The sequence below is a fragment of the Drosophila ficusphila genome, unplaced genomic scaffold, assembly GCF_018152265.1.
Source record: "Drosophila ficusphila isolate 14025-0441.05 unplaced genomic scaffold, ASM1815226v1 contig_106, whole genome shotgun sequence".
Classification (NCBI taxonomy): Eukaryota; Metazoa; Arthropoda; class Insecta; order Diptera; family Drosophilidae; genus Drosophila; species Drosophila ficusphila.
Genome location: NW_025063993.1, coordinates 11504011 through 11525341, shown reverse-complemented (window position 1 = coordinate 11525341; position 21331 = coordinate 11504011). Strand labels below are relative to the sequence as shown.

General features: G+C 41.2%; 2 protein-coding genes across 2 annotated transcripts; one reads left to right on the top strand and one right to left on the bottom strand.

Moving 5' to 3' along the window:
- Positions 1 to 241: 241 nt before the first annotated feature.
- Positions 242 to 15308, bottom strand: LOC108093164. Its single transcript, XM_017193115.2, has 6 exons — positions 15119 to 15308; positions 3644 to 3861; positions 2611 to 3450; positions 2231 to 2388; positions 1410 to 2160; positions 242 to 1269 (listed from the first exon to the last, which is right to left on the bottom strand). The coding sequence occupies exons 2-6, from the start codon at positions 3723 to 3725 to the stop codon at positions 896 to 898; spliced, it is 2205 nt and encodes a 734-aa protein (XP_017048604.1). The 5' UTR covers positions 3726 to 3861; positions 15119 to 15308; the 3' UTR covers positions 242 to 895.
- Positions 15309 to 16740: 1432 nt separating this feature from the next.
- On the top strand, positions 16741 to 21276 carry LOC108093273 (ras-related and estrogen-regulated growth inhibitor). Its single transcript, XM_043207584.1, has 4 exons — positions 16741 to 17146; positions 17257 to 17467; positions 20487 to 20617; positions 20693 to 21276. Exons 2-4 carry the CDS (start codon positions 17380 to 17382, stop codon positions 21095 to 21097), a joined length of 624 nt encoding a protein of 207 aa, XP_043063519.1. The 5' UTR covers positions 16741 to 17146; positions 17257 to 17379; the 3' UTR covers positions 21098 to 21276.
- The last annotated feature ends 55 nt before the right edge of the window (positions 21277 to 21331 follow it).

Genomic DNA, 21331 nt, shown 5'->3' with positions numbered 1-21331 from the left:
TTAGCCAGCTTTACAGCTAAGTTTCATTGTAAGGGTCGATGTATAAGAAAATCTTACATTTTCCGCCAGAAAGCCAAATCTAGATGGCGCTCCATCATATGAGCAGCAAAAAAACACTTACTTAAGTTAATTACAACCCAGATTATTATAAAATTACTTCCCCATTCACAGTCATTACGTTTTCCGCTTGCCATTTCCATTTCCCGTTTGCAACCCAAAACAAAAACCTCTTCAGCAGCTATTACGCTTAATTTGAAAACATTTAATTACCATTAATTATATTTTTGTATAATTACATTTTCTGTTTTATTGTTACATTTATATGCTCGTAGTGCATCATATATTATGCTTAGTAAAATCACGCAAATGTTTCATTAAAAATTGATGCCTTCATTTTTGTAACGTTGTAAAGAGAACGACGTGTTGTTCGGGGAAGTCGTTATTGCTTTTGCTGTATCCATGGCTATTGTTGCAAATTAAACTCTGGCAGTTGATGACTTTGCTGGGCTCTTTTCTTTTTTCTGTCAGCTTCCCCCTTGCGGTACAATTAAAATTATGAACTCGCTTAGTTGGCATTAAATAACAAATAAAATAAGTTCTACATGCGATTATAAAAAGGTTTTTTTGTTTGTTTTCTATTTTTCCTCTTCTCTCTAATTCTTTCTGTTCTGTTGTTCTTCCTTCTGGTGTATACACTTAGCAAAAATACGCATTAAAAACTATTAGCAGTGTTGCCCTCGAGCGGGCGGGGGGCGATAGGTGGAGGAGCATGACGTGTGGTGTACACATTTAAAAACTAAGAATATCATTCGCACTCGATTTGAGAGAGGCGGACCATTAGCGATCCATGAAAAGAATACATTATCCATTGTTATCTGGATTCCGCACTCTATCCTTAGTATCTAAACTGTCCCTTCTTCCCTCTCTCGTTGTGGTAAACCCTCAGTGGTGAGTAGCTGCCATTTCCGTTGCCATTGAGTGACGCGCCGGCTCCGTTTCCGGCTCCGTTGCCAGCGCCATTTCCGGTTCCATTTCCGGTTCCGGTTCCCGTATTGCCAAAGTTCTGCGACGCCGATCCCGAGATCAACTCCTCGGAGTGCTGCGGCTTGGCGGTGCAACGTGGGGCAAGGATCAGGTTGTAGATCGCGAAGTAAACCAGAGCCACAACACAGGCCACGACGGCCAGCCATTGGTAGCAGCAGGAGAAGTCCTTCAGCTGGGGATCCTTCTCATCGCGCAGCAGTCCAATCAGAGCTCCAAAGCCTTTGCCTGAAAGCAAGAACCAAAATCGGAGTTAAGTTAATAATTATTCTACAGAATATTTAAGTATAATAATTATTTTTTATAAAATATATATGAAACTTGTATTTTTCTTTAATATATTTTAAAATGTATGGCAGAACACCTACCCAATCCGAAGAAGGCCAACACAGCGATGCCCTGTCCAGTGGCAGTAAGTTTTCGTGGCATGGCATGGCGCATATACAGAATGATCGTGATCCAAATCAGACCGATTGCCACCGGCTCGATGTACTCCATGATGAGGGTCAACCAATGGGTGTCGTTATCGCTCAAGGCGGTGAACCTGATCACATAAATGGCCAGACCACCGATGAAGATGTTCGAGTGACCGCAGTACTCGATGAACTTGTCCGCGTTGAAGAAAAGCACCAGGATGAGGAGCAGAGCCCCGAAGATTGTATGCGAGTAGGTCCAGACCAAGTAGCTGTGGATGCTGCTCCAGAAGGTGCCGAAAAGTATCGATACCAGTGTGAGGACGAAGATCTCGGGACTGTACCGCCGGATGGCGGACATGGGCACCACCAGCATTCCGGTCTTTGTGTGCCACCACCACTCCGGCGGACTCAGTGGCATTTGCGAGGCGCAGAGCAGGATTATGGCAGCCACAACAAAGCACACAATGAACACAATGAGTGCGGCCAGGGCGTAGTCCTCATCTAGATGTTGCTGGAAGAACAGCAGAAAGCCAATGGCTCCCCAGACATACTGGCGGCAAACTTCGCCCCTTCCCTCGGAAGTTTCTCGCACTGCGATCACAATTGCCGTATTCAGAAGGGTCAGCGCGGCCATGGGGAAGATGTCTCCGATCACTCGGATGATCGTGTAGCCCACCAGGGTTTCCTCCACACTGCCAGTGGTCTAAGGTTATTCGATTTAAAATTAATAAAATATTATAAGATATTACCCAATATGAAATATAATAACTCACATTGGTACATTCGCTGTCGGAAAGTACGCTGTTCTCAAAGTAAGGATTCACCACCTGGCACTCGATCATCGGCTTGCAGTTGCTGTCGTTCTGCTTGTAGTCCTTGAAGTCCTTCATGTAGGTCACTTGTTCGGCGGGTATGTGACATTGGAAACCCTCTGTAAAAAGAAATCAATTTTGAAATTACTATAAGGACGTTTCTAAAAAAATTTTTGGCCATAACCTATATTATAAATTTTTAAAAACGCGTTTACAATAAATAAAAAATTGCTTTTTCAGTAAATGGCCATAAATTTTCTTAACTTTTCTTGTTTTTTAATGTTGTGAAGACCCTAGGCTTATATTGATTACTTAAGTGTTACCTTTCCCCTTTAACTCACCCAGTGGGTACTGGCACCATCCCTCGTAGTCGTCGTAGTGCTCCTCCTGGCTGATCGCGGATCCCATGAGGGCATCCATGACCACGCTGGTGGTGTCCTCGGTGTAGGCGTGGCAGTGCTTCACCACTTCCTCCCCATTTTCATTGCGCTTGGTGAGGCAGACGTGCGGTGGCTGAACGTAGACCTTCTTTGGCGGCTTCTTGATCTGTCTGACGGATCGGTGGTGGAGCACCTCGCCACTGATGGCCTCCACACCGGCACTGTCCGCTGGATCCGAGCTCTCCAAGTCCCTCCTGGTGCGCAGGCTTTCGGTGACCGCAGTGCTGCCCTCGTCCTCGTAGTCGAACTCCGAACTTGGCTCCGTGGAAGGAGCCAGAGTGGGAACCTCGGCCAGCCAGGCCACGTACAGTGGCTCATAGAGCTTGGGATTCTGGCAGCTGTACGTGCAGCGGGTTAGGTTAATTTTACCCTCCTTCTGATCCCATCGGCTGCAGCTTGAGTTCGAGCCACAGCGCTCCTGGAAGAGGAATCCTCCAGTTTCATCGCAGCCAAAACTGACCAACGGCTCACGGATTTCATCTCGCCGGTGAACATCGGGCACAGCGAACAGGAAAGCGTAAGTTAATGCCGAGAGCAGCAGGAAAGCCGCAGTCAGCACTCGCAGATTCCGTCCGAAAGTATTCGGGTTCTTGGCAGCCAGGCGATCTGCCCAGGGACCAGCAATCAGGGGACCCAAAATGGAGACAAAAGGCGCCAAAATGGTGATGAAGCGGTACTCCGAGAAGTTCAGTCCCAGAAGCAGAGGCTTTGTGTTGTGCAGAACATGCAAAGCTGAGAGACCTACAATGGAAATAAAAATACCTATATTTAATAAAATTCTTCCTATAATTATTTAAGAATTTAAAAGGGCAATTTCCAAAGCAAGTTCTTATCATATTTTATTTATTGGAAGTGCCAAAGATTATTTCAAGCTCTGTTTATTTATTATATTCCATTTTTTATGCTATGTTTTTTTTTTTTTTTTTTGACTCACCGGCAATGACGAAGAACACGACAAACTTGAGCGATATCAACGTCTTGTTGACTCGCGGGGAGTGCTCCGCAACGAAACCCATTTTCTCGATTTGGGTTGCTACAAACTATCTGCGTATAATCTCAGTAATTAAGCCACCTTTCGGGGGTTTCGTTCTTCCTCGATGATTCCTCTTCGTATCGTTGGGACTCACTTGCTCATGTCAGACTGGATGGGTTCTGAAAAAAAGAATAAACCAAGTTAAGACATATTTCTTCTAACAATTCCGAGATGTAACGAAAAGACAACAAAATAAAAAAAGACATTGAAATAGTGGGGCCTCGGGCAACCACAAAAGTCACAGACACCAATAGTAAATAATACCAACTTGCTGGCTACCAAATAAAACCGCACAAACAACAAGATCCGAGAGGCTGTAAAAACTATTTATGCACCCTATAACATGAAGCTGCTCTGACCAATTTGTGGGCATATCAAAAAGCAATCAAGCCATTTGATGCCACCCATCGATGATAATCGGCGGGCAAACACAGCATGCTGAAAATCATTCGAGAGCCCGTTCAGAGCCCCCGATTACAAATATAAATATCTATATCTATATGTATATACGTGTCACAATGGGGTGTCAAAAATAAACAAGTGTCAATAGGCAATAGGCCACAGTCAACATTCATAACACACATACGCACCATTGCACAGCGGCAGGCGGGGCAACAACATAACTAAACTAACAGAGTAATTGAACACAATGGCATCAGCAGAACAGAACAGTAATGAAATATATATGTGTCTGCCCTAGACATAAATTTAAATTAACTGTCAACGAAATTGTCAATGGCACGTAGCTTTAATCATCAGCAAACTATTTGCCGGAGATTATGATAAAGGCAAAGGCTGCTGGGGTAAATGTGAAATAAACAACTGCACTTAATTTTATAGCATTTCGCAAGCCTCCGGCAAAATGCATGAATCTTGCATTTTGTATGGACAATTTATAAACACATAACTGCGTTGTTATAACAAACATTGAAAAGTATTTACACTTTAAAAATAACTATGTTGAGTATTTAAAATTTAAAGATCTAATATATTCTGGTTTTAAATACCATTATATATTCTACTGTTTACTGTTCATATTATTTCTTCTATTTAAGTGCCCCTTCTGTAGGCTTAATGCAACCACTAGACAGTGCATTAAACCCACTCGACAAGTAAATTGCTTGATAATACCTAAAACGCATGTGTCGAGCAAGAAGCCCACTCTTTCACCGTCTGAATTGCAATTGCAATTTGCAAGATGATACTTAAAGTGAGCTCGGTGCCTCAACATTGACAATGGGACTCGGAAAGGAAAAGGAAAGTGCCAGACGGCTATCATATTTTCCAACTGCGCAGCCCGGCGAGAGAACTTGGATGGCAAGAAACGAGATTTAAGTAGTTTGCGGCAAAACCGGTTGTTTGGCTTGTCGGCTAGGCAAATTACATCACCCCGAGCAAAAAGCGAAACATTTGACTGACTCTGACTCTGCGTGTGATCTACGCCCCCAAAAGAAGCAACCCAACCTAATCGGAGGAGAAGGTCAGGCAGATGGGCATCCATCCATCTGCCATCTGCCATCTGCAGAATCTCACAGTAACCGCCAGCTAATTGAACAACTCAGAGAGACCCCAAGGTCTGATTTACATACAATTTATTAAGTGTTAAGCTCTTAATGCTACATAGCCGCTAGCTCGAATCAATAATGTAAGAAACGAGAGCCTTGCCAAAGGTCAAGCTAAACACAAACAAATTGATAAGTAAACACAATATTTTGACTGGCTAATGAATCATTGGAAAAATCACTGTAATCTTTTATAAATAGATGAGCACAAATCTGTGTTATCAGTTGATGGCTGCAACAAATTGCCCGTACAATGAATAAAATACAAAATATTGCCGGCTTATCTTAGGATCAGCATTGAATTTAGCCGGAGGTACGAAAAAAGGTCAAACCGCCTAACAAAAGGCAACAAACTAGCAATGCATGACGTAAGCCAAATACTAACAAAAACAATACGAGAGCAGCAATAAAAAATGTCGCTGGGTTTGAGACCGAAATTCAAATTAGTAACCAGCCAACGACCAGCAGCAAAAAAAAAACAAAAACGACTAAAACCGAAGCTTCAGTTTCAACTTAATGGCAAAACGCCCCGCACGCACACACCCAAAAAATAAAAAAAAAAATAGGTGGAGAAGAAAAACTAAAAACCCCCAAACAAAACCATCCAAATCCGAGCTCCACACACACACACACCCCGCACAACCTGGACTGTCGGTGATTGCCCCACATGGGCACTACGTATGACATAGTGGCCGGCGCTAGCCCCAGAAATGCCGGAAAATGGGGAACCAACACGGCTGGCATTTCCATTGCGTGCTCGGGTGTTGCGAGATCGCAGGAAGAGGCGCCATCGGAGCAGTCCAATGGAACTAGCCCCAAAACTACATGCCCGCGGGCTTTTGACAATTAACCACATAACCATTGGTGTATATAGTACGGTATATGGTTAGGTATATAGTGCGGAATATATCTGTGCAGGCGACAAACATCTGGAAATTCTCTTCAAATTTTTGATTTTCTGTTTCCAAAATAAATCATGTTTAAGCATTAAATCCATTTCGTTATCTTTAAGATTGTTCTGCCCTTGACGCCCACACATCTTCCAAGAAATTCCGCTGTCTGTTTCAAAATAGTTTTTGAAGATTAGCCATTCCACTTACTAAAAAACGAAACACGTATGTGTATTCAACAAAATTAAAAGTGTTTGTATAAATTACAAAAGCAAAAATTGTTTGAAATTTTTAAAAACATTTCTATTATGTTTTTAATGGGATTTTTTTAAGGACTGTATATTTTCTTGTTTCTGAAGTTTATTAAGAAGTCTATAAAATTGTAAGCTTGTATACAAAATTCTCTATTAGATCTTTGATCTTTTTTTCTTTAAATTTCATAATTTTGAAAGCGTATAACTTTAAAAATTCACTACGGCTTATATACCTAACTATTTTGGGTATTTTTTTACCCCTTTCAAGTCCAGTGCTTCCACTATCTGGTTTTCCAATCGACGGCTTTGCCGCCTGAGCAAATTATCTGAGTTTTCTTTTCGGTTTTCGCCACACGCCCGCTTGCAACTTTTCCGCTTGGGTGGAAAGGCAGAGCCTCTGCCTTTTGTTTCTGCTGCCAAATGAAAACCAACTGTGAGAACTCTGCGTGCATGTTGTGTTTGATTTTGGGAAACTTGATGGCGTCGCCACCGGTTCGGTAATTATGTACAAATGTACCTACACGAAAATAGAAATTTAATTACAACGAACGACAATACGTATACGCACAAAACCGCTGTTAATGTCGCTTTGTTTATCAGTTGTCACTTTGTAAACGTCAATTAGTGATAAGGCCAAAGCCAGAGACCGAAAATCAAAGACAATGAGGTAATATATTTGCCAGTGCCTTATGCAAATTGTATTTGTTAGCATCGAATTGGTTGGGCTTGCAGTGGTTTATTTATTCCCATTGTTTGCACAACAATTTTTAACACCTTTACCGGCAGCTGAAAACTTACGTTTTTGCGCTGTCTAATATTTTTCCCCGGCTGCAATGTTTAGCCACAAAGTTGCGAGTATCCATTGTGGGTCAATTGATTTTTATTTGGACTTCGTCTCTTTTATATTTTTTTATTTTTTTTGAGGCTTGCGTTCAGACAGCGCGCCGACCGCTTAATTATGCGTAACGCGACTACAGAGAAATAGAAAAGCCGCAACAAAGGCCGCCTGCATTTAGGTAAATTTATGAATGGATGCAGGGGCCTGGGCACACTGTGCCGGCTTTAATTAACATTTAAAATGCATAAATTGTGCGACCGTTCGAACTGTGTCAGCAATTTGGCTCCGAACATGGGCGACGCGAGCTTACGTGGGCCGATTTCCACGGCAAGTGCAGCGTCATTGAAGGTCTAGCCCCTCTCTCGAAAAGGTTCAATGAAAGTGGAAAAGCTTGTTTGGGAAACTGTCTCAGTTTTTGCCCTGGACCTCTGCCAGATTATTCGGCCAGTCAGTGCACTCTAAATGGTCTGGATCGCCAGTAAACGCAACATTAACATTCTTAGCCATTTTAATTTCAGTTGCGCTCGAGCGTTAATTTCAATTGTAAACCAAATGGTAAATTTGCACATTTTCTGACCATTGCCTTCTGACATTTGGCCAGCATAAATTTCCCAATACGCTAATCAGTTTCGGTAGCTTCAAGTTTCCTTCACATTTTTGTTTTGGCATTTTTCTTCGATCGTATCGTAAACTTAGTACGCTTAATTGGGTCTCTCTGTTTGTTTACATTGCAGTCACGTAGCGAAGTTCTGGTTTATTTTCCCTACTTCTACTGCATCGGAACGACCTACACTCAGAGACCCACACAATCGAAAATCTATAGCTGAATGAACGTAAAACGTACCGCACCGTTAATCAATTGGGTAAGTTATAGAGTGACTTATTGATGAATGCGTCGGGAGTTTTAAGGTGAGGCGACATCGCACGCCTTCGGGACAAACCTTGGCTATGGTTTATAAGGCCCATTTCCGTTAGGGCCGAGCTAATGATGTTGTGCAATAATTCATTGTTTTCGTGTGAGGTCTCTTTGAATGCGAGATTTGCATTGGCAGTCCCCCGTGCAATATGGAAATGCCATAAAGGCATTTTCCTGACTCACAATCGCAGTCGTGTTGACAGCTTGTCTGGAATGCTGCCAGCTCAATCGGGCCTTATATTTTATAGGAGGCAACAACATTTAAAATTTGTTTACTTATATTAATTATTTGAATAACAATCAACAAACATTATAATTCAAAATATCAATATTCATAAATTATATTGAGAAGGCAATGAAAATGTTGAAACAAAGCTTTTTAAATTATTCTTTGTAAATACTATCTAAAAATATGTTCGATTTTTTAAAAATACAATGTGTTGCCCATAGTATAAACATTTCAAAGTATAGACACATCAAGTCTATCTATAGACATTCCACCCACTTGTCTTCAAGCAAATTACGATCTACTTAGCATCTTTTAACCGTCTGAAATGCACTTAAAAACGCATTCCCATTAACAGTATAACAACATAACAAGGCGCCCCTGAGGAGCTATTTGGTTGTATTTGGCCACGCCCCCAAAAGTGGGTGCCACACGCAATCCCTTCGCCCCTTGGTGCACCTCATATGTTGGCTCGTGCTCGCTGCCGGCTAATTAATTAAAACCGAAGAAATTGGGTCAACACACAGAGCCCATGGAGCCGGAAAACCAGGCAAGTGCATGGGGGAGATCGGGCGGGGATAGTGACCCCCGACCCTCTGAGATCTTCATGTTTCCCCGAATCGGAAAATTCGTAAAATTTCCTACAGGCCAACAAGAATTTATGTGCAAATGCAAAGCCAGTGGAGCCCATGATTGAGCAATTTATAGGGCAGCAACACGCAAGTCACAATTCCCCGGGGGCGAAGGGGAAAAACTAGAAAAGTTCCGATTTTCGACGGGGGAGCGGAGGTTAAGTTATGTAGATGAACAAATCCAGTGGAGAAATAATTTCCACATAGTTTATGGCGAAAATTCTCTCAATTAGTGCGAGACACAGAAATAGAAAATGTGTCTTCGCCACCAGGCAGAAAAATAAATTCATAAATATTTCGGCCTAGCGTGAATTTATTGTTGTTTATATTCGAAGTGAGAATCTAGTTTCAATATGGACCACAAACCCCAATTTTATGGCCAAAATATCCAAACAAAACACATTGCTAAAGGAAAAATGTATTTTATTCGATTTAAATACTAATCGAAATTTCAGCAATATCAAATATCTTTGAGGGTTTCCCGCAATTGTTTGCTTTGAATTCTTAGTTTTATAAGCGAGATAAAAATACAAACATCAAAGGAGCAGGAAGATCTCCAGACCAATTTATTATTATTTCGGGCCACACATGTTCAGGTGGGCCAATGGAGGAATTAAATTCTTGTTTGGATTTTCGTGGTGAGAGGTGGAGGCCAGCCAGCACTTGAATGCAAATGGGCCGGCCGGCAGCCAGTTGCAACTTGTTGCCTCCTCCTGCACTTTTGTTTACATCACTTGATTCTTGCTTCTTGTCTGCTTTCCATGTCGGCTGCTCGGTCAGCTGTCTGCCAAACTGGTCAGCCGTTGTGGGTGGATAAATTGCAAAAAATATTCTCATCCAATTGTGGTTCGCTTTTCACTGCCGTCAGCGGTGAGGCAAGACCCATTAAACTGTCCGAAACTTATTTCAGCTTCAATTTGTTAGTGTCATGACCCCAGCGACAACGAAAACAGAGATCTCGCGTCTACGTTTCTCTAGAGATATTTGGAGCACCGACTCGATGACATCATCTGCCTGTTTTGACGCAATATTTTTGGGGGCGATCTATATTTAAAGAACTTTTTAGCACTCGGAGCGGAGAATAACGAGGAGGAGGAGTAAAATTAACTTGGAAGGTATATTGGAATCACACCAGAGTGGCTCGGATAAATTAATTTACTTATCACGAAGAACGTGCATGTTTAGAAAAGAATACTTTTCAATTCACAGTTTAAAGTTTACTATACTTCATTCACCTTATCGTGTTAATAAAAAAAACGATGACAAAGAGAGCTTACAATAGGTATATTTATTTTTTATAAGCTGTTATGCATAGCCCATTTTGTATGTTCTATTTTTCAAAGTACCTTCTTACTTAAACAAAATTATTTTAATTACGATATCATATATGACAGTTATGAGCAATAAATTTACGTAATGCTAAGGACACCCTTGCCTGTCAGGTTTTAAAATCAATTTTCCACTGTCAAGCAAATTATGATATCATTCCCCAGAGCACGCTGACTCAATCTATGAGATATTTGCATTTAACCTCGTATTTTCCCATGCATTTGGAACGGGCCACTGCAGCGTGAAAATATTTGTGCAGGCCACCCCAACCCCTGGCTTTCTAACACTTTTGAAATAGTTTCGCAAGTCTCGATTGCGACACAGAATTGGAATTTAATTGAACTGTAAGTGTAATCGCTTAGGTTCGGGTTTCAATTAATTATTTAGTCCGCTAATTGCCGTTATCCGAAAAGAGAATTGAAGAAGCGCTGCCGACAATTGAGACATCAGTTGCGCAGGCGCAGTGTGGGGCCACCAAAAACGTATGATAACCTGCGATTTTCCCAATTTGGAGCTGGGAATCAAAGTCAGGGGAGCCCGGTGGCGCTGACACGACCCAAAGTCTTGGGAACGAACTGAGTCAAGTCACGCATTGCAGACGTTTCCCCAAAACTTGATTTCCAATTCAATGGCAGCAAATGCAATTCTGGAAACCGGCCCCCAAGAGCGCCAGCAAAGGAGGCCCACAAAAGGAGATACATAGGTACATTTGTAGCTACAAGTTGGCTTTGACGTTGGCCTGTCATTCAAGCGCCAGATACTCGTAAACAGGAAAACATTTCCTCGAATGCAGCATTAACTTGAACATGTTCTCGGTTCGTTCACAACATTTCCTTTGTCTGTCTGTTTTTTTTTTTTTTGACGCCGGAAAAGACATAGCAAATCCCTATTATTTGTCGTGGGCAGTTCTCGACTTGACAATGGCGCCGTCTGACATTGAAATTTTCTGGCATTTAACTGCCTTACTTATTGGTTAAGCTGGCAGGACACAACTCTCAGACTCGGTCGCCAAAAATCAAAAGAGAACAAACAAAAGTTTGGCCCAGTTTCGTCGGTCCGCCAAAATAGTGGTGCGTCATAAATAAAAACAAACAGCACAGCTACTGAAAATGCTAGGGGGTCCATGACAGTCGCCGAAATAGCCCGAAAGTATCTGCTCTCCGAACGGATATATATACATTTGTAGGTATATATTTTGAGACAGCCCGAAGGAGGCGTCGACGTCTCTGAGTCATCTGAATCTTGCAAAAGCTTTGACACACATAAAGAAAAAGTGTTTGGGCATGTATAAGAAGCCAAGACAAACTAAGTACAGTGCACTCTCAATACAGTGTAGTCTATATATGAATAAAGATTTCAGCGAAGAAATGTTAATGTTTATTTATTCCAGTTTTTGGACAAAGAACCCCATAAATAAACCAACTTCTTTAACAAAAACAATAAATGATCCAAACCAAACAATTGAAATTTAAATGTTCACTTCCTTTATTTCCCTGCCTCTCGTTCTTTATTCACATTATTATTTATTTATGTTCTGCGGATTATTTTTATCAATGGGAATTCGTTTATTTGCCCACATGCCATGTCGTATATATAAAATAACAACACATTGAAAGTATCCTCGACAGATGTGCGGATGGATGAGCTCAAAATGTCGACAATGTGTACAGCACGGAGCATATATATGCTCCATTTGATTTTCTGGAAAATCAGCACAGAATTTGAGTTTAGCTAACATAATTCCGATACGAGGGCAAACAAACCGACGGACCAGCAAAGAGAGATCAGCGGAAGATCATGATGAGGTTATCGCTGATGACGCCAAAATGATGTCATATACGGCGGACACACTCGAATGCCTAATATCTAAAGCCTGATTCGGGTTTTGTGTTTCAAATTAAGCCCATACCAATAAATGTAGGTACCGCCTTTATATGTGTATATGTTTTATGTGCCTTTATTCCGCCCCCCTCTGGCCCATCGATCTGTTTTTAAGTATTAGTGTAGCTCCATTGTTTGCCATTAGAATGTCTTGTCTGCCGGTTTTAAGCTCCGAAGTTGTTTGTCGGGTTTTTGTCTTCACAGATCGCAACACAAAACCTCATCGACTGCGTTGCTTTCTGCAAATTCAAGTTCAAGCTACAGACGGCGCGGGTGTTTTTATTTCATTTCTCGTATCCATCGAAAACAGCAAAAACTCGCACCGAAAGTAAGGCAGAATAACAATAGCAATGGGAAGGTGGAGTAGATGTCTTGAAGTTTCGAGGCTTTCTTAGAAGCAGGGTGGTTGTCTAATGCTTTCTAAGGGTGGTTCCTAACACTTTCCACCTTTCGGGGTGGTTTCCTGCCTCCTTTAACAGCGCTTGGCCCTTCTTTGCGTAGATTTCACTTTTGGCTTGATTGACGGCAACGCCTGGCGTGTTTTAATGCCTATTTCCTTCTTCTTTTATTGCAAAGGGGTGGTTGTTGATATTTACGTTTTACGTACCGGCATTTGTGCCACCCCATCGGCATTTTCTCGAAATCCTACTCCCATAACTTCGTTATTTTTTGGCTGATTTACGGTGACTTAGGGTGATGATAAATTGCTTAATTTATTGATAGATCATACCATTTGTAAAAGGATCTGGGTCAGTGATAAAGGAAAGGGCGTCCAGATTTCCATACATTAATAAAAATACAGAAACATTTTTGCAATCTCATATTTCACGTGAAGGATACTTTTTTAAGCTACTTAAAACGCCTTTTGAAATGGAATGCTTTATTAAAAACAATTGTGAGTTTTTTATAAATCAAAGAATAATAGATTATTTTTCATGTTATCAAAACACTTTCAAAATACTAGGGTTATCTGTTCTTAATAACCTTTAATTTGTTCGCACAAATTAATGAAATATTATAGTTACTTTTGCTAGAAATAAAAAGAAACAATAACAATTTCATTTAGCAAAATACGTATATAGCGTTTTAATTAAATAATCCATTTTATAGTTGCTTTTTCTAAAGACCGTTTTGGGAAATACCTTTCCATTTACTTTGTCGCCGAACTCATAAACCCATTTAGCAGCCATTAGGTCATTCCCATAAAAAGAAAAGTCGAAAGGGGCCCGTCTGCCACTGGCAAACTTCATAAATGGGCTGAAGAAAAAGTGCAATTGTGGTGCGCTGAAAAGGAAACGCAACAGTTGCAACATGGTAAGTGGAAACGATGCCGACGTCATGGGTGGAAAATAAAAATGTCAATAAAAATTACAGCAAATTGCCGGCTGCCACGCCCCCCACTCCACCGTTTGGCATTAGGGGGCAGCAAATGGTCACACGCAGAGCTCATGTTTGTGGGCCGTTTTGTGTAGTTACCAAGGTTACTATCCTCCTATCCTCCTATCCCTGGTGTCCTGGCGTCAATTGAGCGCTTGGCTGATTAAATTACCCGAGTGCACAGTGTGGGTAACTAACAAAAGGACAATGGAGAGAGGGGGATTGCATAGTGCATTAAGCAATTGTCCTTTTTATATATATGTGCCATGGACACGTCGCCATTCAGTCTCAGCGTCAGTGAGTCGCGGCGAAAATTGCACATTTTTCAGTACGTCAACCCAAAAAGTTTGCCCCTACATTTCCATTGATTTTTCTCTTCTCCTAGCTGATGATTTCATTTTCAGACCCAAACAGACTGGAGTCACGAGAATCCTTTCAGGCAAATGCAACACGTGACGAATGGCAAACGAAGTCCTAGTTGGAACCGAAGGCTTCCTTCCTCCAGTCGCCTTCAGCAAGTCACAACATCGTTTTCGCTTTTAATTTCGCCTTTTGGCTGCCACCGATGACCGCAGAAGCCACCAAACCAGATGACATCACATCTTGTGTGTGGGTTTGATTGTGTGTCAGTGTGTTTTGTGTGCGAAAAGATTGATGAGTAAGCTTTAAAGAGGACATAAAGGAGGGTATTCAAAGGACATTCCAAATTATATAATTTTATTAAAATTAAATCTTCTATATGTTATTAAAATGTTTAAAAGATTTTGTATAGACCAAGAATATAAAATTCTATTAAATACATATCAAGGAAATTATTTATGTGAATAGCCGCTTTAGTTTAATAACATTCACATATATTTTTAAGAAGAATACTTTGAATTATATTTTATTTAATTTAATTCCAACTTTACTTCTTGCGCAAATATCAAAGCAAAATGTAAATTCCAAATCACTTTTAATTATCCACAGTTCCATTACAAAATGCAAATAAAATAAAATATTTTTATTTGAGCCATAAGCAGTTCCGAATATAGCTTAATGATTTTCCCGTTCTTTTGGCAATTGGTTAGAATAATTATTCAGTTAATCACCAACTCGTAGCTTCTTATTTATTATGGGTTCATTATTTGCTATTTATACGTTCTCCATTAACCAAAAGGCGCACACCAACAATCACACATATACATTTACAAAGGGTAAAAACACGAGCACTTGTTCGTTTGTGGCCAACTGTCGCCAATGAATTCGAAAACGTATTTGATTGTATTTTTATTTCTCTCTTTTTTTCAAATTAAACGAAAATATTTTAAATTCAACACTGGCTGGCACAAGAATAACAGCGACACCGCCGAACTAAACGCGCAGCAATTTCTGAAAGCAAAGTGTGACTACGAAAATAAGTTTTCAAAAACAGAAGTCAAAGAAACCACTATTATGTATAAGTAGCTAAAGAGCTAAAGGGAAAACACACCGAAAAAGCGCGCGTCGCGCGGCTGCTTCAAATAAAAACGACTTTGTTTTTATTTTATTTTTCTTTTGGCGGCAGCTGCCAGAGAAGTCAAAGAAGCTCCGGCGTGGGTGACTTCGAATCACGATTTCGATTTCGATATTCTTTTTCCCGGTCCGCGAATGCGTCCAAACGCCTCGCCGTTCGAAAGAAAACTAAACGGCCGGAGACCAAAGCCAAAACCCAGAGAATATTCAGCCAGCTGTTTCGGTCTGCCGACTTTTCTGTTCGCGGGGACGCGACTGTGACTTAAGAGCCGATTGGAAAATAGCATTGCATACTTTTCGCGGCCAGCGCAAATGGTTTGCCCGCTATTCACGCAACGATTTTTGTTTCCCAGCCACTTTGGCACTCGCCAAGATTTTCCCGGCTAACGAAATGCTTACTGTTTTTTCGGCTGTCTGGAATTTTCAACCCTTAGGCAAACTGCACACTTTTCCACGGAAACACCCCCACAAACGGGGGAATCCTCGGGGACACCGCACGGATAGACACACGTGCAGCGAGCTGAGGGTGTTTTGTCTGGCTGATATGCATATGGACATGCTAGAGACCATTTCCGTAATGAACTAGAAAATATTGACCTAATATGCATAACTAAAAGGTCTTTAATAAGTTGTCAACTTGGGGGAGAAACGCTAAATAAATACGTATATTATTTTCATGTTTGTTTTGGTAGATTTTAATTGACTTTTACTGTCTGTAAATAATTTTTATTTGATAATCAAGATTTTTAATGGTATACCTAGTATGTATGTTTAACAAGCCATTATCTTTAATTACGTTTTTTCCCATCAAAAGTATAAGTCAGATCCTTAGACTTAATTAGAATGCATTTAAGGAGTTTAAGTATTACAGAACATTCCAGACAATATTATACATTTAAATTTATTTTGTATGTAAATATATAAATGTAGTCCTTCCATGTAATGCTGCATAATTTGATTAATAGTTTCGGTAATACCAACATTTAATGTCCTGAACTAACCTCCCCCAAATGGTAATTACTTAATTCCTAAGCCAGGTGCAACCGCCTCGAGTAAACAAACAGACTTGGCGTAACTGTCTGTCAAAACAGCTGCAATTGTTTAGGAGCTCGAGGGGTTTTCAACCATAAGAAGGAGCCATTCCTTATATATCCATAAACAGTTGCTGGCCCACAGCTGCTTTGGCCAAACCCCAGAGTGCCAATTAAATTTAATTTAAGGCGACATTTGCCGCCAGCCACTCACAGTTGCATTTGTCTCTTGCCACAAGAATAATGACGACGGGGCCATCGAAACGAGCCCAAATCGGCGCAGATATAGCGATCGGCTCGGATGTGGCACATCGATGGGGCTATTTTCGATGCCACCGATTAGCCTATTGGCCGAGTGAAATCTTTTAACTTTAACCCTTTGCAGGGCGCGTGTCTGGGAATTGGAATCGGAATGGGAATCGGAATGGGATTCGAATTGGAATTGCTCTGCTCTGCTCGTCGTGCTGTCTATTTTTGGTTGGTGGCCGCTCGCGAAAAGCTAAAGACATCGGGTCGATCGGCCGATGCGATCTACACTCCGCCGTAGCACAGATTCCGCCGCTCTTTTCTTTCAGTAGAAATCCGTTGGCCGCGCAAATCGCACGATCGCTTGCGGGCGGGCTAAAATCGAAGAGATACCAAAACAGATCAAAACAACAGAAGCCCCCAAGAGAAAAAAAGGTGGAAAAGACATACTCCAACAGATCGGTTCGGCGGACTGAGAAATACGCAAAATTGATGGTTAAAATAAATAAATAAATGAGTTTTCGGTGCGCGTTGAAAGTGCAGTGCGCGTTTCACAAGGCGGATCGCGATTCCTGTATTCATAATAACAATGCCCAAAAGCATAAGACACAAATCTGCTAAATTATTTCGAAAATAACCTGCAGCAAGCAAAAGTATCAGCAGCAGCAGTAGCAGCAGCATTAGCGGAAAACTCATTAATTTTCCAAATACCTCGAAAAAAAACAAATGTACGTATCTCACGGATGCGAAATTCGGTGTGCGACTGTAATTTTAAACGCATCTCTTGCGCTTGTTTTGACATTGAAATGAAACAACAATAACAATCGGATAATTAAAGCGGAGAAAACACACGCCAACGGAAATACACCTGCCGTCGCAATCAGAAAATCCATCTATCTGCGGAGCAGAAAAAAAGCGCGTGGAAATTGGAAAACTTGGAGAACTCAGGGAAGACGAGAAGATGACTACGCGCGGCATTCGGCGTAAGAAGTCCACGCTGACGGAGTTGAAGTTGGCCGTGATCGGGGCACCCAGTGTTGGCAAGAGCGGTAAGATTCGGAACAGCACGCCAAGTGCTTCCACAACAATCCGAGCAATAGCAGACGTATCCGATAGATACTTGCGGCATCATGGATGCCGAGCAGCAACAGCAAATTAGTTGAGCAATCGCCGATTCGTGTATATTTAGACTTTTGTTTGTTTTGTTTATAAAGTGGCAGCATACATACACAGATGCAGATACCCCGTACACATACGCGCACACACACACACACCTACTCACACAACCGTGCCGCTGGGAGTATCTGTGTGTGGCACTTTGGCATTGCCTGCCGCTTTAATCGCTTTCCACCGTTTGATTTGACAAGCGGCTCTGGCCAAAAGACCAGGCCATGCTCTAATTTACGACGACCCATGAGCACATCGCTCACTACACTAAGAAAATATTTTAGTAGGTGTTAGTTTGGGAATAAGAATAGTGATTTACCTAGGATACTTTTATATTTCTTAACATTTTAACATGAGCAATAGCCTTTGCTTAAATGTTATTTTAAATTCATTTTTTATATTATCTATCTTTTTCCGATCGTAAATTTTTTAAGTGTACGGGTTCAAAGCGTATATAGATAGACATTCGGGAGATCACAGATCATTGGCAGCAGAGACGTTGCATATTTCTTCGATGCGGACGACTTAGCATAAATTGATGTTCCCTGTCGAGCATCACGTATGCTGGAAAGCCCAGAAATATATTTAATTTGTAACATTTTGTTAGGTCCATGAGATGATACTAATGATGATGACGGCTTTAGCTGGAAAATTTATTCCTGCGGCTGTCAACTTTAAGTTAGCACTGCTCTAAATATGTCCCCGATGTCAAATAATTTAACACTCTAAACTCAGAGTAAAAGTAAAATGGCTTTAAAATAAGATACCTTTAACTTAGTTTCTTGATGAAACGTAAACACCTCAAATGTTGCACAAAAAAATATAAATGGTATTCACAATTTAGCAAAGCCACAATTAGTTTTTCTTACTTAACTTTACAGATAGTCTCACTAAAACTTTAATTTTTTACTTGCTCATTTTCGGTTTTGCCACTAAAAACGGATGTTTTATGTCTGGGAAACCCCAAAATAATTTTAATTAGTAACATTTTGGTAGGCAGCAGCCATGCGATGTTAATGATGATGGCTTTAGCCGGTGAATCTATCCCGGCTGTCATCTTCGGGTTACACCTGCGTGCAATATGTCCCCAGTCCCAAATAAGTGCAAATAGAAAAGAAAACCGGCGTGGGACAGCCAAAGATCGTGGACAGTGGAGCCGGATGAAATATGACCAGAAAATATGCTCTACTAATAAATTAAATGTGAAAGAAAAAGCAGGAAAAAATACATGGCATGCAGTCTACAGTTGGGTGGGGCTTTTGTGACAAACCAATGAACTTTGTCTGGTATTGTTATGGATGAGGATACAGAAAAGGATTCCGAATTTTTAACAGGGGAAAAATCTAGATTGCATTGCATTAAATTCAAATAAAAGAATGAATTTAAGCTAATAAAAATACAATTTACTTTTGTTATTATTAAACTAGTTTTTATTTAAACTGAAAACGTAGAGGCAAATTAAAATTTAGATCTAACTTCTAGACCACAAATTATTCATAATTTCCTAGGCCCATTAAAACAAGAAATCCGAAAGCAAATGGAATTCCTCCAATAGCAACTAGCACATGATGACAAACGAAAATATGTTTAATAAATTTATTGCCACATATTTTAATGTCACTCGGCCACAATCTCCGAGCAAAGACCAGAGAAAATATTTAATTCAACTGTGTGTCTATGTCTGTGCATGCGGTGGGGCAATTAAATCGCCCACAACCACCTCCTCACCCACCGCCCACCGGCCACCGCCAGCCGGAATTCGCCGTGCAGCCACATATACGCACTTGGCCACATATTTGGCCATATAGACATATAGACATTCAGACGTAGACGCGATCAGTGCCCAGCAGGCGGAGAAGACGCCATCCCCATTGCCATTTCGGCGTCGTGCGTCGAAGAATTTAAACGTTGACCTCGCGGTAAATAAAAAAGAAAACTCGGAAAACATAAATTTTTGTTGTGGGAAAAGCACTGGCTAAATGTATGCGGTGTTGGGAAAATAAATGATGAAAATGTCATTAAAAAGTCGCGAGGCAACCAAGGCAACCACTGGCCACACAAAAAACTCACACGCGAACGTAAGGAACCTTAAATACAGTCTAACTTGACTAATTCCAGCTTTTTAATAAAATAGTTAGGTTTATTCACAAATTTTATTTTTGCATAATTATTAATGGGAACTTCTAGGAACATTTATAGTCAAATAATTATTTTGGCACATGTTAATCAATTTAAAAGCAATAATTTTAAAAGGTCATAAAATAATTTGAATGAACAAATGTTTTAGAAATATATAGGAACGTTCTTTAAACAGCTTTTTTTCTCATTTGGAATTACATATATAGTTTACAAGAACGGTAAGAAAAGTCAAAGAGTTTGATAACTGGAGGATCCACTGTATATTCTAAACATTGTCATCCTTTTTTGAAGTGGCACCTGAGGTCCTAGTTCCCAGCGCTGTTTTTCCTGCTTTTGCTTAGCCGCGAGTTCAAAGGACTTGCATGGGAAATGACCAAAGACCAGGCCCAGGTGAACTTCACCCCCTTGGTAGGACACGAGGCCTACGAAGGACGAGGTTTGTTGGCTCGGGACACGCAACTTTAGGGCTCAGCGCTTTGTTGCCGGGCAGCCGAATCGGGTTTATTAACCCCACAAGGCGCACTTTCCTTGCCACCTGCCCCATTTGCGGCTTATACAACTCCTGCATTTGTCCCTGCAATCCATTTTGGCAGTACGCCCCATGCTTCACGCTCGCTTAAGTGCTGACCCAAATCCTGGATGAGGGTGGCTCGGTTTCTGAGGGCGTTACCCTGCTTTACACCTGATCCCGCTGATAGCGAACCCGACTGTAAATTAAACTCATGTTACGTAAATGGTTTCGGTTATTTAATTTGATTGCAGCCCTAATTGTGCGTTTCTTGACAAAGCGTTACATCGGCGAGTACGATCATCAGACTGAGAATCGCTATAAACACGAGGCGATGGTGGATGGCGAGCCGGTGCTCTTCGAAATACTCGACACATGTCCCAAGGTGGGTGAAAAAAAAAATCAATAAAATCGAATGATTTATGGAGTGGAAACTAATCAAAATTTGTTATTTACCCAGGCGGAAGATGAATATCCCAATGCAGCTGAACTCGTTCAATGGGCCGATGGCCTACTTCTGGTCTACTCCATAACAGATCGCAAGAGCTTCAACTATATTCGCCGTGCCAAATCCGATCTTCAGTCCGATACTCCCGTCCAGCTTTGTGCGAACAAAGTGGACATGGTGCACTTGCGCCAGGTGAGCCGAGATGAGGGCGAGATCCTGGCCAAGGACTTCGAGTGCAAGTTCAGCGAGGTCTCCGCCGCCGACCACGTGGACCAGGTGGCCGAGGTCTTCAACGAGCTCTGCAAGGAGGTGCTGGCCTCCAAGCGCAAGTCCAAGCAGAGTCTGCTCGAACGGATGCTCGGCGGAGCACGTCCCTACAGCCGAGGGAAGAGCGACAGCAATTTGCCAAAAGACTGATAGCGGTGATGGTTCTTAATGTAAATAAATGTAAATTTTTCTAAAATTTAATGGGACTTTTAAATATATATTTTTTTTAACAAGAAAGAAAACTTGCAGTCTACAAAAACTAATGATGCAGTTTCTTAGGGGACTATCCCAAAATCACTTTGAGGAAGACCAATCCAAAATCGGACATCATTTAGAAAAGTTTTTTTTGACAATTGCATAAAAAACTTGATACTCAACCTCTGC